General features: G+C 35.1%; 1 protein-coding gene across 2 annotated transcripts in view; it reads left to right on the top strand.

Moving 5' to 3' along the window:
* The window catches only part of LOC132715127 (uncharacterized), a gene marked incomplete at its 3' end in the record, with an annotated part of 37,790 nt that extends 24,046 nt beyond the window's left edge, over positions 1 to 13,744 (top strand). Inside the window, 6 exon segments of one of the 2 annotated variants that reach the window (XM_060698100.1) lie at positions 1,502 to 1,675; positions 3,912 to 4,088; positions 5,956 to 6,057; positions 10,896 to 11,048; positions 13,341 to 13,379; positions 13,706 to 13,744. In XM_060698100.1, the coding sequence (XP_060554083.1) occupies positions 1,502 to 1,675; positions 3,912 to 4,088; positions 5,956 to 6,057; positions 10,896 to 11,048; positions 13,341 to 13,379; positions 13,706 to 13,744 (684 nt within the window). 2 annotated transcript variants of the gene reach the window in all.
* Between the last annotated feature and the right edge of the window lie 233 nt (positions 13,745 to 13,977).

Here is a 13,977-nt window from a genome sequence, read left to right on the forward strand (position 1 = left end):
ATAGTTAATTGAGGTTTTGAGTGGTGAGTGGAAAACTCATGAAAGAAATAGATTTTGAGAGGTTACTTATAAAATACTGACTGTACCAAAATTGACAAAATAGCTTTGAAGCTAGTGTTAAGAATGACTTCTGTTGCAGATTGAGTAATTTATTATATACTTATAAATGAAATATTGAAAAACATGATATATCTTGATATAAAATTATTGATAATAAAATGTATATTTTCATGTTTCGTATTTTCACAGTGAAAATTTCTTTTTTATTGCAGTGAAACATATTTACCATATTTTCAATGGTGTCTTGCCAAGTGGTAAGATGAAAAAGAGAAAAGTTTTAATAAACAAAAAATTCCAGTTTATAAATACAGGATTTATTTTCATCATTTTTCGTATGAAAATTATCATATTTCACTCATAGCTCACAGCCAGTCATGAAATATTTATTTTCATAGAACTCAATAAAAATAAATCCTGTATTTGAATATCCTTTATATATTGAATTATCTTATTGCTGATGGGTTTGGATAGTGTTTTAATTGTGCAGAGTTGCTTCCCTTTATATATTGAATTAGTTTATTCTATATGTATAACTTCAATTTTCAGTGACTACAATATATTGTGACACACAAGTTGTGAGTATTCTAGCATGTAACCTCATCCCTTCTTTTCATAACATTCTGCTTTAACTTACTATAAAGTGCATGAGCTGATGGGTTTGGATAGTGTTTTAGTTGTGCAAACTTGCTTCCCTTTGTAGTTTATTAGTCCAAAGAGACTGTCATGTAGTTTATCAAGAAATTCATACAATAGTTTTGTTTAAAAGATCATAAAACAAATAAAATTGACAAATACATGTAAGTGTGTAGAGTATAGTATAATGCATACTATTCATTTCACTAAAAAGTGAAATGTTCTGTCAGAAAATTCAAATTACCTTGGTAAATAACGGGGTTTGGATATGCATGGTAGAAGTTTGTATGATACCTAAAGTAGATAGAATTCAAAAGGTACTTTTTAGTTCCTTCTACACCTACTTTTCTCACCCTATCTAGCATACTTAATTGTTTTCAATTAACAACCTCCTACCCCTCTAATAAGCGCCCGCCCTCCACCACATTTTGTAGAATAAAATTCTTACCTTATAGATTTATAATCCAAAATGAAAGAGCAATCCAAAAAATCCAAATATTCTTATTTAAAAGATAACAATTAATGACCCTCGAGTAATGTAAATCATTAAAAAAGTAGTTCTGTATTTTATATTAGATCATAATAATAAATAATGACTTTTATAATTGAATTATAATTGAATTGTGTCTTTAGTAAACATATTTTTAAGCACATTTTTATAGTTCTAATTAGCACCCCCAACCCCCTTTTGAAAAAAAATGCAAGCTCCTGGGGGCGTTTTAACTGAGACAATTACGTATCTTTCACTGTCTATCATCTTTCAATACTTTCTCTATCTTTCCTTCTTTATGTATAATATATACTACAGTTCTCACATACCCGGAGGGAGGCAGCGAGGTGGAAGCACTTACAGAAGTGGTTACAACAGCCGGCGCACTTCTTTAGCCGAGGACCCTAGCGAACTTGGAGATTTCTTGCAAGAGGATCCTTTTTCAATGAAAAGAAACCAACTCCAGCAAAAGAACACAAAGGATTATTTGCTGTAAACAAATCAATGCATTTGTCCTACTACTTTTTGCCCAACAAAATGTTTTTCAACTTCATTTTGAAAAAAAGACTTTCTTCTTGATTTCTGTTAAACCTTTCAGAACTTTGATCAAACTCTTTTCTCTACCCCAATATGTGTTCTAAATATGCATTATGACTGTAGGATAGATCTTTATAAACTTTTTCTTCCTAGTTCCTCAGGTTTTCTTTTTTTATTATATTCTTGATTTTACGGACATTTTAAATTGCAACATATATTAATCATTTTGAGTCCGCTTTCTGGAACCAACCAGTACTGGTGTCATATGAACAAACATGGTCGTGACCCAAGTAGGGCTCGAACCAATGATCTCTGTGTTGAGAGGCCAACACCTTAACCACTAGGCCACCACTTTCAAGGTATATCTCTGACAAAATATATATATTTTTAACATTAATACTTTCAAGATATATCTTTAACAATACTGTATTCCAAGAAAAGATTTCGCGCATTTTAAGTTAGCGGTTTTCGCGGTAGGCGTGATTCCGCGAATCTTTATAGCCGCGAATATGTCACTTATAACAAATCCGCGAACATTTCTAGCTTCAGCCAAATATAACATAAAAAGTGCAGAATATTTATTATAATCTACTTACACAAAAAAACATATAAACACAGGTGCTATAGAAATGTGTAAAGAATAATTTATGTATGTTATTTATACTAGTTTGCACGCTGAAAAGAAAATATCAATTATTAGTAATTATCATGCTTATTGACGTTATTTGCTAGTCACCAGCGTTAACAAACGCATTACAGTTTTGCGAACATTGAATGACTTGATTTTATTTGCTTGGAGTAGGTGTAATCCTTTGTTAAAAGTACAAAAAGCGATAAAGTGCTACATTGATAAACAGTTGTTATGTTGTTATTATATAATGAAAGCGATGTACAGTCCGATAATGTGTAAAAAAATACGTATCGACATTTTGAAGATAAAGTCAGTTAGGATTCAAATTAGAATAAAAGCTAACGAGTCTGACTAAATCTTACTTAATAACATAATGAAAAAAGGTAAGGAAATATGAAAGTGTTTACGGAACAACCGTCCTTGTTCAACTAGTCAATAGATGAAAATGTATCGAGTAACGTTGCGCTTAAGGTGCGAATTATCAAAAAAAATAAAATAATTAAAAGCACCCAACAGGCAAAGTCATGCATCAAAAACGTAGCCTCCAAAAGCTTTAATTTAGGCCGTAGCGACTTAACATTCGCGGAATTCGCGGTTACTACATATCCGCGAAAGTTTGTCTCTGCGAAAATGCCGACGTTGTGAAAAACGCGAAATATTGTATCCGCGAACATTTCTAGGAATACAGTAATAGTTTCAAGATATATCTATAACAATAACACTTTCAAGATATATCTATAACAATGATACTTTCAAGGTATATCTCTAACAATAATACTTTCAAGATATATCTATAACAATGATACTTTCATGATATATCTCTAACAATGATACTTTCATGATATATCTATAACAAAAATACTTTCAAGATATATCTATAAAAATGATACTTTCAAGATATATCTCTAACAATAATACTTTCAAGATATATCTGTATAATGATACTTTCAAGATATATCAATAATAATAACAATGATACTTTCATGATATATCTATAACAAAAATACTTTCAAGATATATCTATAAAAATGATCATTTCAAGATATATCTATAACAGTAATTACTTTCAAGATATATCTCTAACAATGATACTCTCATGATTAATTTCTATCAATGATACTTTCGAGATAAATCTCTGACAATGATACTTTCAAGATTAATCTCTAACAATAATACTTTCAAGATATATGTCTAATAATGATACTTTCAAGATGTATCTCTAATAATGCTACTTTCAAGATGTATCTTTAACAATGATACTTTTAAGATATATCTCTAACAATAATACTTTCAAAGTATATCTCTATCAATGCTTCTCTGACAATAATACTTTCAAAATATATCTCTGGCAATGCCTCTTTCAAGATATATTTGACAATGATTCCTTCAATTCTTCTTTATCAATGATACTTTGAAGATATCTCTCTTAGAATGATGCTTTCAAAAAATGTCTTTGACAATGATACTTCCAAGATATCTCTTTAACAATGATTTCTATTTTAAGTTTGCACACCTGTCAGTCACAATTTTTCTCTCTCTTTCTCCCAACAATTTATGTAGAACACCGAGACAGAATACACAGCATAGTCGGAGACTATCGGTGGCCTCATACAACCAGGGGGGCTTCAACCCGCTTCGCTCGTCTGCAGCAGACACTTTTGGAGATAATGCTGATCTTTTATCTGATGATGAAACGCAAAAGAAGACGCCTGCATGGCAACAGAAGACCTCAGACCTGTTAGTGCTTATTTGTTTTATAATCTATGTACTGGGGCCTTGGTGTCACACTTTTTGGTTTCATGTACATGAAATAAGGAAGTTTTGCACAATTCACAGCAAGCTCTCAATGTATTAGACATGTGGTTTTAAGCATGACTAATAACCCTAGCAAATATTGCGTATTGGATTTATTTTTGTAATATTGGACTGTTAATGCCATATTGGACTGACAATCACCATAATATAAGGCTAATTTTGGGCACAAATATGTTATTTAAATAAAGCATTAATAAACCTCTTTCCTATGTAAAAAGAAAATCACTGAATTACTGATACAAATTGCAAAGCAAGGTAGTCCAATATATTATAATATTGTCCAGTTTACCAAAATAGGGTCCAATGTACCATAATAAGGTCCAATATACCATAATATGGTCCAATATTCCAATGTATGCTAGGGAAGGGAAGTTATTTTCCATGGGTTTCATATAGGCATTCCTCTTATAAGAGGAATACGTTCCTCCTTATAAGGAGAATACTTATATGAGCCGCGTCACGACAAAACCAACATGTTGCGTTTGCGACCAGCATGGATCTAGACCAGCCTGCGCATCCGCGCAGTCTGATCAGGATCCATGCTGTTCGCTTTTATTTTTCCTACTTGTAAAAGGGTTGGTAAGCGAACAGCATGGATCCTGATCAGACTGCGCGGATGCGCAGGCTGGTCTGGATCCATGCTGGTCGCAAACGCACTATGTTGGTTTTGTCATGACGCGGCTTATATATAATTATCATTCATGCATGTATTTAATAGTATATGACTGTATAAACCATAGATCACGTGGGAGAGGTACTCCAGCCTCTGCGCTGCATGTAGAGGGTGACCACGGGGACGGATTACATACAGCAGGTCGTCTGTCTATATTTAATACAGCCAAGCGTGCAAACACTTTTGATAATGTTACTAAAAGTGTGTTTGGGAGAAGGTATCTTACATGTTCATGTTGAAGTGGAAAAATAGTTTATATCTGTTAGGGAAAAAAAAAAGACATAAATTTACCATACTATGTGCTAGGTAATGTCTATGTCTTTGAATCTATTTGTTTATTTATTGTTAATTTTTGACTATTCTTAAAAAACTGGGCATTAAAACAGGTGTTTTAGATGGGCTTCCATATTTTTTGTAATCTAATGAGAGCCCTGAGGACTATGTTTCTATAATGCTAAAGATGACAGTGTACAAAATGGGAAACAAACATTGTTTGTCAGTATTTTAGGGATGGTCATATCTTTCATGCGTTTGTTGTTTTATTATGTTATGAGTAGGATATGTTTTATACAGTGTAAGGAGACATGCTAACTCGTGTGATTTAAATTGTTACATTTCTGATATAATGAACGATTATTCAATGTCCAAAGTTGGTACATATTGAAGGGTCACTAAAGAAAAAAACATCAATTCCCTTTGATAGAGGAAAGAAATTTAACTACATGTGAATAAAAAATTGTAATAATTCCTAAAAATAGTAGTGATAAATAGAGGAAAGGTTTAATACTAAATTTATTGAACTTGTTGAATAAAATCATATAATGCAAGCCTCTGGCGAGCATAATATTGTTTTATTCAATGAGTTCTTTGAATCTACACGAATATAATTTCATCAAAATACACTAGTTTAATATTGTTTTTTAATTAAATGGCTTTATTACACTTCTGCATCATTGGAAATCAATGTTCAATTTTTTATCAGGGATAGTTTAAAATGGAAGTTAAAATTTTAAGAATTGAAAATGAAACAATTAAATCACATACCTGACTGCCAATTTACACTGTATCCCTATTTTTTGCTGTTATGTTATGTTAGTTCTGTTGTTATTTTGTTAGACCTATGTCCCAGAAAAAGAGATCCATTGGGGAAAAATCAACACCCTTAACATTTCGATCATTTGCTAAGAAGGTAACCATGAATGGAAACAAATCAAGAAGGTAAAAACTTTATTCTCTAGGTTTATATATGACCCCCAGACAGCTAGATTTGAAAGTCATTGTATGTTGTTTTTTTTATGCCCCCGCCATGTAATGGCCGGGGCATATAGTGTTACCCTGTTCCGTCCTTCCGTCCTTCCGTCATTCCGTCCTTCCGTCATTCCGTCATTCCGTCCTTCCGTCATTCCGTCATTCTGTCATTCCGTCATCATCAGTTTCCGTTCATTATCTAAGTAACGGTTGCACATATTCAACTCAAATTTGACATATGGATATGTCATGAGAAAATACAGGTCAAGTTCGAATTTGGTCATGGTTCGATGATTTTTGGCAGAGTTATGCCCCTTTTACTTTAAAATAATATGAAATTTTCAGTTTCCGTTCATTGTCTCCCCAACGATACAACACATTCAACTCAAACTTGACATATGGATATGTCTTGAGAAAATACAGGTCAAGTTCGAATTTGGTCATGGTGCGATGATTTTTGGCAGAGTTATGCCCCTTTTACTTTGAAAATAATATGAAATTTTCAGTTTCCGTTCATTATCTCCCCAAAGGTACAACACATTCAACTCAAATTTGACATATGGATATGTCTTGAGAAAATACAGGTCAAGTTCGAATTTGGTCATGGTTCGATGATTTTTGGCAGAGTTATGCCCCTTTCACTTTGAAAATAATATGAAATTTTCAGTTTCCATTCATTATCTCCCCAACGGTACAACACATTCAACTCAAACTTGACATATGGATACATCAAAGGAATGCGCAGGTCAAGTTCAAATTTGGTCGTGGTTCAATGATTTTTGGCAGAGTTATGCCCCTTTCACTTTGAAAATAATATGAAATTTTCAGTTTCTATTTATTATCTCCCCAACAGTGTTACATATTCAACTCAAATTTGACATATGGATATGTCAAAGGAATGGGCAGGTCAAGTTGGAATTTGGTCCTGGTTCGATGATTTTTTGGCAGAGTTATGTCCCTTTCACTTTGAAAATAATATAGATACATCTTAGGAATAAGCAGTTTAAGTTTGAATTTGGTCGTGGTTCAATGATTTTGGACAAACTTATCTTTCTTGAATGTTGGAAAAATTTTGAACTTTCAGTTTCAGCACTCATACTTTTGTGGAAATGTATGTAGCCATTATTTTGGCTACAAATATGAAATATGCTATTTTCAAAAGGTTAAGACTAAATAATTTCAGTGCTTTGAACATTGTATGAAAATGGTTTGTGTTAACATTGAAAAGTTTTAAGGGCTTTGAACTGCAAATGAAAAAAATAATTTGTGCAAACAAATTTGGAACTAAATATTATAACATCTGAAATTTTGGCTGCATGCGGGGGCATCCGTGGCATGATGACACATTTCTAGTTTTGTAATGCGTTTATTTAAGGTTGCTGCCGGAAAGCCCATATGGGCCACCGTACACTCAAGTCGGGCCATCCTAGAGCATCCCACCAAGTTTTTTTCGCCGATTTTTTTCCCCAGCTTTTATTGGTGAATGAAGACCCCAGGTGCACCTCCGGGCATTATTTCAGGCACGAGCGGGCACCTGGGTAGAACCACCGACCTTCTGTAAGCCAGCTGGATGACTTCCTCACACGAAAGATTTCGACCAGAGTGAGGATCGACCTACAGCGGTGAGGGACCTGTGATTTCAAGTCAGCGACCTTAACCACTCGGACACTGTATGTGTGTGTACTTGCGTTTATTTATACTCGCCACCGGTTGCCCATATGGGCAAGTCTTCCAGTAGAGTTTTAGTCATTTTACATTTTGGAGGATAGTGCAAGATACAGATTTTCATTAGAACTTAAGTGACCAGTGAAAGTAAGTGCAGTGTCCAGGAACCATAATTCTAGCTTGCTTTTGAAGTTTTGAATTTTCTCCCTTTATGTTACTTAAGAAAAATGTATAAATGAAATGCTTGGATTTTTTTTGACGAACAAACAAAAATGAGGCCAAATTAATCTTAATATATCATAATAATAATTTATAATGGAAAATCACATGGTGAAAATGCTTGAAGTTTATAATAAACTAAATTATTTAATATGTAATATTTCAATGATTCTAATTTATTTGATATAAGAAAAGTATTGAATGCCCAGAATTTTATTTATAGTTTTTCTTCAAATAGAATTTGCCAAGTAATAATGCAGATTATTATACTAGCTTTGCATTGAACAAATACACATTTTTTAAATAGAATAGTATGACAAAAATGTTTTTAAATGAGCTGCGTCATGACAAAACCAACATAATGGGTTTGCGACCAGCATGGATCCAGACCAGCCTGTGCATCCGGACAGTCTGATCAGGATCCATGCTGTTCACTATCAGTTTCTCTACTTGTAATAGGGTTTGTATTAGCGAACAGCATGGATCCTGATCAGACTGCGCGAATGCGGAGGCTGGTCTGGATCCATGCTGGTCGCAAACCCATTATGTTAGTTTTGTCATGGCGCGGCTCAAATGTCGTAAACTATGCAGAGAAAAAATATGTTTTTTCGCAAACAAGGTTAGCAATATGAACATCTTTCAGAATATGTAAAAATTACCTTTAACTTTCTGCACTGTACCTCCCCTCTGGCATGTACAAAAGTTATCATTTATTTGCAAAAGTGAAGATAACTTAGTACTGGTAAACTGCATGACAGCCTGCCCAGGAATGATGCCGTGGCTCTGGTATCTTCAATGTGGCTTACTGCTGTGATCTGTAGTGAAAACTACCAACACAACCACCACCAAAAGTACCTCATGCAGATAAGTTTCACGACCACATGATATGTTATACAAAGTTATTTTGAAATCAGATATGCTATTTTTGATAATAAAAAAAACCAGATACAATTTATCTAATGACTATCCGAAAAGATTAATCGTATTTATTATAATAATATTTTTTTTTATTTATGTAGTTTTTAGCTCACCTGAGCATGCTCAGGGTGAGCTTTTAGGATCGATGATTGTCCTTCGTCCGTCGTCCGTCCATCGTCCGTTCACATTTAGTTGTTAACACTCTAGCGGTCACATTTTTGCCTCAATCATCATCAAACTTGGTCAGGATGCTTATCTAGTTGATAGCTCGGATGAGTTCGAACATGGGTCATCTCGGATGAGAAACTAGGTCACAAGAGCTAAAAATAGAAAAACCTTGTTAACACTCTAGAGGTCACATTTTTGCCTCAATCATCATCAAACTTGGTCAGGATGTTTGTCTAGGTGATAGCTTGGATGAGTTCGAACATGGGTCATCTCGGATGAAAAGTAGGTCACCGGAGCTAAAAGTAGAAAAACCTTGTTAACACTCTAGCGGTCACATTTTTGCATCAATCATCATCAAACTTGGTCAGGGTGCTTATCTAGTTGATAGCTCGGATGAGTTCCAACATGGTACATCTCGGTTGAAAAAGTAGGTCACCGGAGCTAAAAATAGAAAAACCTTGTTAACACTCTAGAGGTCACATTTTTGCATCAATCATCATCAAACTTGGTCAAGATGCTTGTCTAGGTGATAGCTTGGATGAGTTCGAACATGGGTCATCTCGGATGAAAAAGTAGGTCACCGTAGCTAAAATAGAAAAACCTTGTTAACACTCTAGCGGTCACATTTTTGCATCAATCATCATCAAACTTGGTCAGGATGCTTATCTAGTTGATAGCTTGGATGAGTTCGAACATGGGTCATCTCGGATCAAAAAGTAGGTCACCGGAGCTAAAAATAGAAAAACCTTGTTAACACTCTAGCGGTCACATTTTTGCATCAGTCATCATCAAACTTTGTCAAGATGCTTGTCTAGGTGAAAGCTCAGATGAGTTCGAACATGGGTCATCTCGGATGAAAAACTAGGTCACCGGAGCTAAAAATAGAAAAACCATGTTAACACTCTAGCGGTCACAATTTTGCCTCAATCATCATCAAACTAGGTCAGGATGTTTGTCTAGGTGATAGCTCGGATGAGTTTGAACATGGGTTTTCTCGGATGAAAAACAAGGTCACAGGAGCTAAAAATAGAAAAACCTTGTTAACACTCTAGTGGTCACAATTTTGACTCAATTGTCATCAAAATTGGTCAGGAAACTTGTCTTGGTCATTGCTGGGAATAAATCGAACATGGGTCATCATGGATGAAAAACTAGGTCACAGGAGCTAAAAAAAAGAAAAATCTTGTTAACACTCTAGTGGCTACTGTTTTGATCCAAATATTCTGTTAATTGGTCTGAAAGTTTGTTTTGATGATTTCTAAGTCAAGATCGAACATGGGTCATCTTGGATGAAAAACTAGGTCACACCGCCCAAATATGGAAAAACCTTGTTAACAGTCTAGTTGTCACATTTTCAACTCAATTATCATCAAACTTGGTCAGGATGCTTGTCTAGGTAATTGCTTGGATGAGTTCGAAATTGCATGTGAAACTAGGTCACCGGAGCTTAAAATAGAAAAATCTTGTTAACACTCTAGTTGCTACTGTTTTGATCCAAGTATCCTGGAAATTGGTCTGAAAGTTTGTTTTGATGATTTCTAGGTCAAGTTTGAATATGTGTCACCTGGGTAAAAAACTAGGTCCCACTGCTCAAATATGGATAATCCTTGTTAACACTGTAGTGGTCACATTTTTGACTCACCTGTCATGAGACTTGGTCAGAATGCTTGTCTAGGTAATTTGTTTGATAAGTCAGGTGAGCGATCTGGGCCATCATGGCCCTCTTGTTTTATTTATCAGTGGTTGAAAAATTCTTAACTTTTGAACATGAATAACATTTCATATTAAGAATTCAACTGTAGAGATAAATTAATATACATGTATTTCACTCGTAACAGGAAGTCAAAGAATGTTGGAACAACAGAACGGCCTGCCCTCGAGACTTGGGAAGATCTGTTGAATGTGCAGCCGGAACCTTACAAGGAAAAACCGGGATCGGGCAACATTGGTTTCCAGATGGGGGTCATCACAAAGTTTATGCGCTGGTACAGGTAAGTGTATCTGGTATGACAAAAAATTAATTTTCAGTGAGCTAGAGAGAAACTGGGCAGGGCGGGGCATGGGGGGGTCGGCTAACTGGAGGTGACAGGTGGATTTTTAATTTATGATATTCATTGTAGTTGTATATTTTTATTATGCTCCCCGAAAAATTTCGGGGGAGCATATAGTCGGCGCCTTGTCCGTCTGTCCGTCCGTTGTCTTGTCCGGAGCATAACTTGAAAACCCTAGGAGATAATTTGTTGAAACTTTATACAGTGGTAGAGGGGGAGTGCAGTGTCAAAGAACCAAAACTCTATTTTGCCCGGTTTTTGAATTATCTCCCCTTATAGAAAAATCTTGTCCGGGGCATAACTCTAAAACTATAAGAGATATCAACATGAAACTTTGTAGGTGAATAGATCTCAATGGGGGTAAATGTGCAGTGCATAAGAACAATAACTCTTTTTGTCTAATTTTTGGAGTTATTGCCTTTGTTAATTTTAATACTTTTGAACTTGTCCGGAACATAACTTGAAAACCCTTGGAGATAATTTGTTGAAACTTCATACAGTGGTAGAGGGCATTGAGGGGGGGAGTGCAGTGTCAAAGAACCATAACTCTATTTTGCCCGGTTTTTGAATTATCTCCCCTTGTAGAAAAATCTTGTCCGGGGCATAACTCTAAACTATAAGAGATATCAACATGAAACTTTGTAGGTAGATAAAATCTCAATGGGTAGATGTGCAGTGACAAGAATCATAACTCTACCTTGCCTAATTCTGGAGTTATTGCCTTTGTTTATTTTTTACTTTTTGAATTGTCCAGGACATAACTCGGAAAATCTAAGAGTTTCATCAAAAAATTTGTAATTTATAGATCACATTATTAGAAGTGCATGCATTGGAATTATTGACTTTGAATTTTTTTCCCGGACATAACTGAACTAAAAGAGGTTACTTTCCTGTGCCCAAAACTATCGGGGAGCTACCGGGTAAAACCCGGCTTTTTTCCCAAAAGGGAAAAATGGTCAAGACAAAATATAAAAATCTTTTAAATCTTTTGGGATTCAAAAAAACAACGAAATGGACGTTGTAAATTGTTTATCCTTCTGGGGTTTTTTGAAAACTCGAATACGTTTTCATATAAACAGTATGCGTAGTCCCATTAATATGTATTTTTTAATAATGTTAAGCAAACTCTGTCTTGTTTGTTTTTTGTTGTCCAGGGTCCCTTCTTGGCTTACAATAGTTTTTGGGAACCAGAGGTTTTGGGTTTGATCCCCTAGCAGGGAGAAGTTCCTCTCTGGCAGTCGATCTCAGAAATAGAGGGGCGTCCAAGGCCTAGTGGTTAAGGTTGTTGACTTCAAACCACTTGCCCCTCACCGCTGTGGGTTGGAATCCCAACAGGGACTTTGGATTCTTTCATGTGAGGAAGCTATCCAGCTAGCTTACGGAACGTCGGTGGTTCTACTCAGGTGCATGTTCGAGTCTGAAATAATGCACAGAAGGGCACCTGAGATCTTCCTCAACCAGTAAAGCTGGAGTGTCATCATATGACCTATACTGTGTCTGTGTGATGTAAAACCCAAACAAACAAAATCTCAGAAATTGAGTCTAATAGAAAATACATGGTTATTCGGGTTGAATAAGGTTTCACCTTTATCAATAAAGTTTATCTTTCGGAGCTTTAGCGTAGGCCAAGATTTCCTTTTCCCAAACCGGATAAACCTTCTCCATTCCCCTCAACCCTGTAATTTTTTCCTGATTTTTATTCATGTTTTTAGAATAATAATTTGTTTTTTTTTTTCCCTGATAAAATGATCTTTGCGTTTTGTTTTGCTGCCTAAACTAACGTCTTTGCGTATGCTGGGTAGATGTTTATCCCCTGAATGAGTATAGACCCTCCCCAGGATTAAATGCCCTCATTTTATTCCCTCCCCTCTCCCCCTGATTCAGAAATCCTGTGAGATTCGCCCCGCGGCGTCCCCAGCTTCCGTAGATTTTGGTAACTTACTGGTTACCCTTACCCTCAGCAAGCCCCCTTTCGTAAATAGATGGCAGATGTATGAACCAAAAAACACATGTTAAAATTGGCGTATAACCAACCAAACAAACTAAAAAATGATTATGTGAAAGGGACTTTAGTAAACATTTTCCGAAAAAAAAAATTTATATCAAAGTAAGTGCTCAGTATTCAGTGGCAAACTAAAAAAAAGAGAGTAACAAAATTATAAGATACAGGAAAGAGTGTGATTCTGGTAATGAAATGTTCATCTTGAAATGAAATTTCTGTTCTGTTTAAAGGAAAGTGGAGGATGCGGTTGTGACTGAGAGAGAGAAAAGGTTTGTTTGTATATGTCTTTCTTTCTGTCTGTGTGCATGTGTGAATGTAAGTAAGTGTGTTTCACAATTTTCTTCTCTGTAAGACAGTAAGACAAACTTTATTTACAAAGTAGAACTTTGGTAAGTCGAAGTTAAAGGGACTTGTGTAAAAAACTTTGACACATCGGGACTTGACTTTCTTTTTTTTGTAATTCATCTTTAAAACATTATGAACTGGTTTTCTAAATTTGTTGTTTGTTACTATGCTACTCAACTTTGTTAACCTTAATGCCTGTGAATGTCATTATAATGCATTTACTATGTATGTGTGTGTGTGTATGTTTCAGACGGGCTAGTATAGTTCCCCAGCATGGACCTATAGACAACATTCATGAGAAAGGCACAGTGTCAGACAAATCTGAAAAAGGTATAACTTTAAAGGCCCATTATGCCTCAGAAATGCTAGACTATAATTTTTATTTCTCAAAAACTTTTTTTTTTTTGGTATCTTGTTTACTGTTCAAAAAAAAAACAACTAATTTGCCATATAGATGAAATATCTTTGCTCCCCTTTGCTTTGTTGGCAATTGTTAATTACAGTGAATACGTATTTTTTTGG

Source organism: Ruditapes philippinarum, unplaced genomic scaffold, assembly GCF_026571515.1.
Source record: "Ruditapes philippinarum isolate M1 unplaced genomic scaffold, ASM2657151v2 ctg3597_1_1_1_1, whole genome shotgun sequence".
In the NCBI taxonomy this organism is placed as follows: domain Eukaryota; kingdom Metazoa; phylum Mollusca; class Bivalvia; order Venerida; family Veneridae; genus Ruditapes; species Ruditapes philippinarum.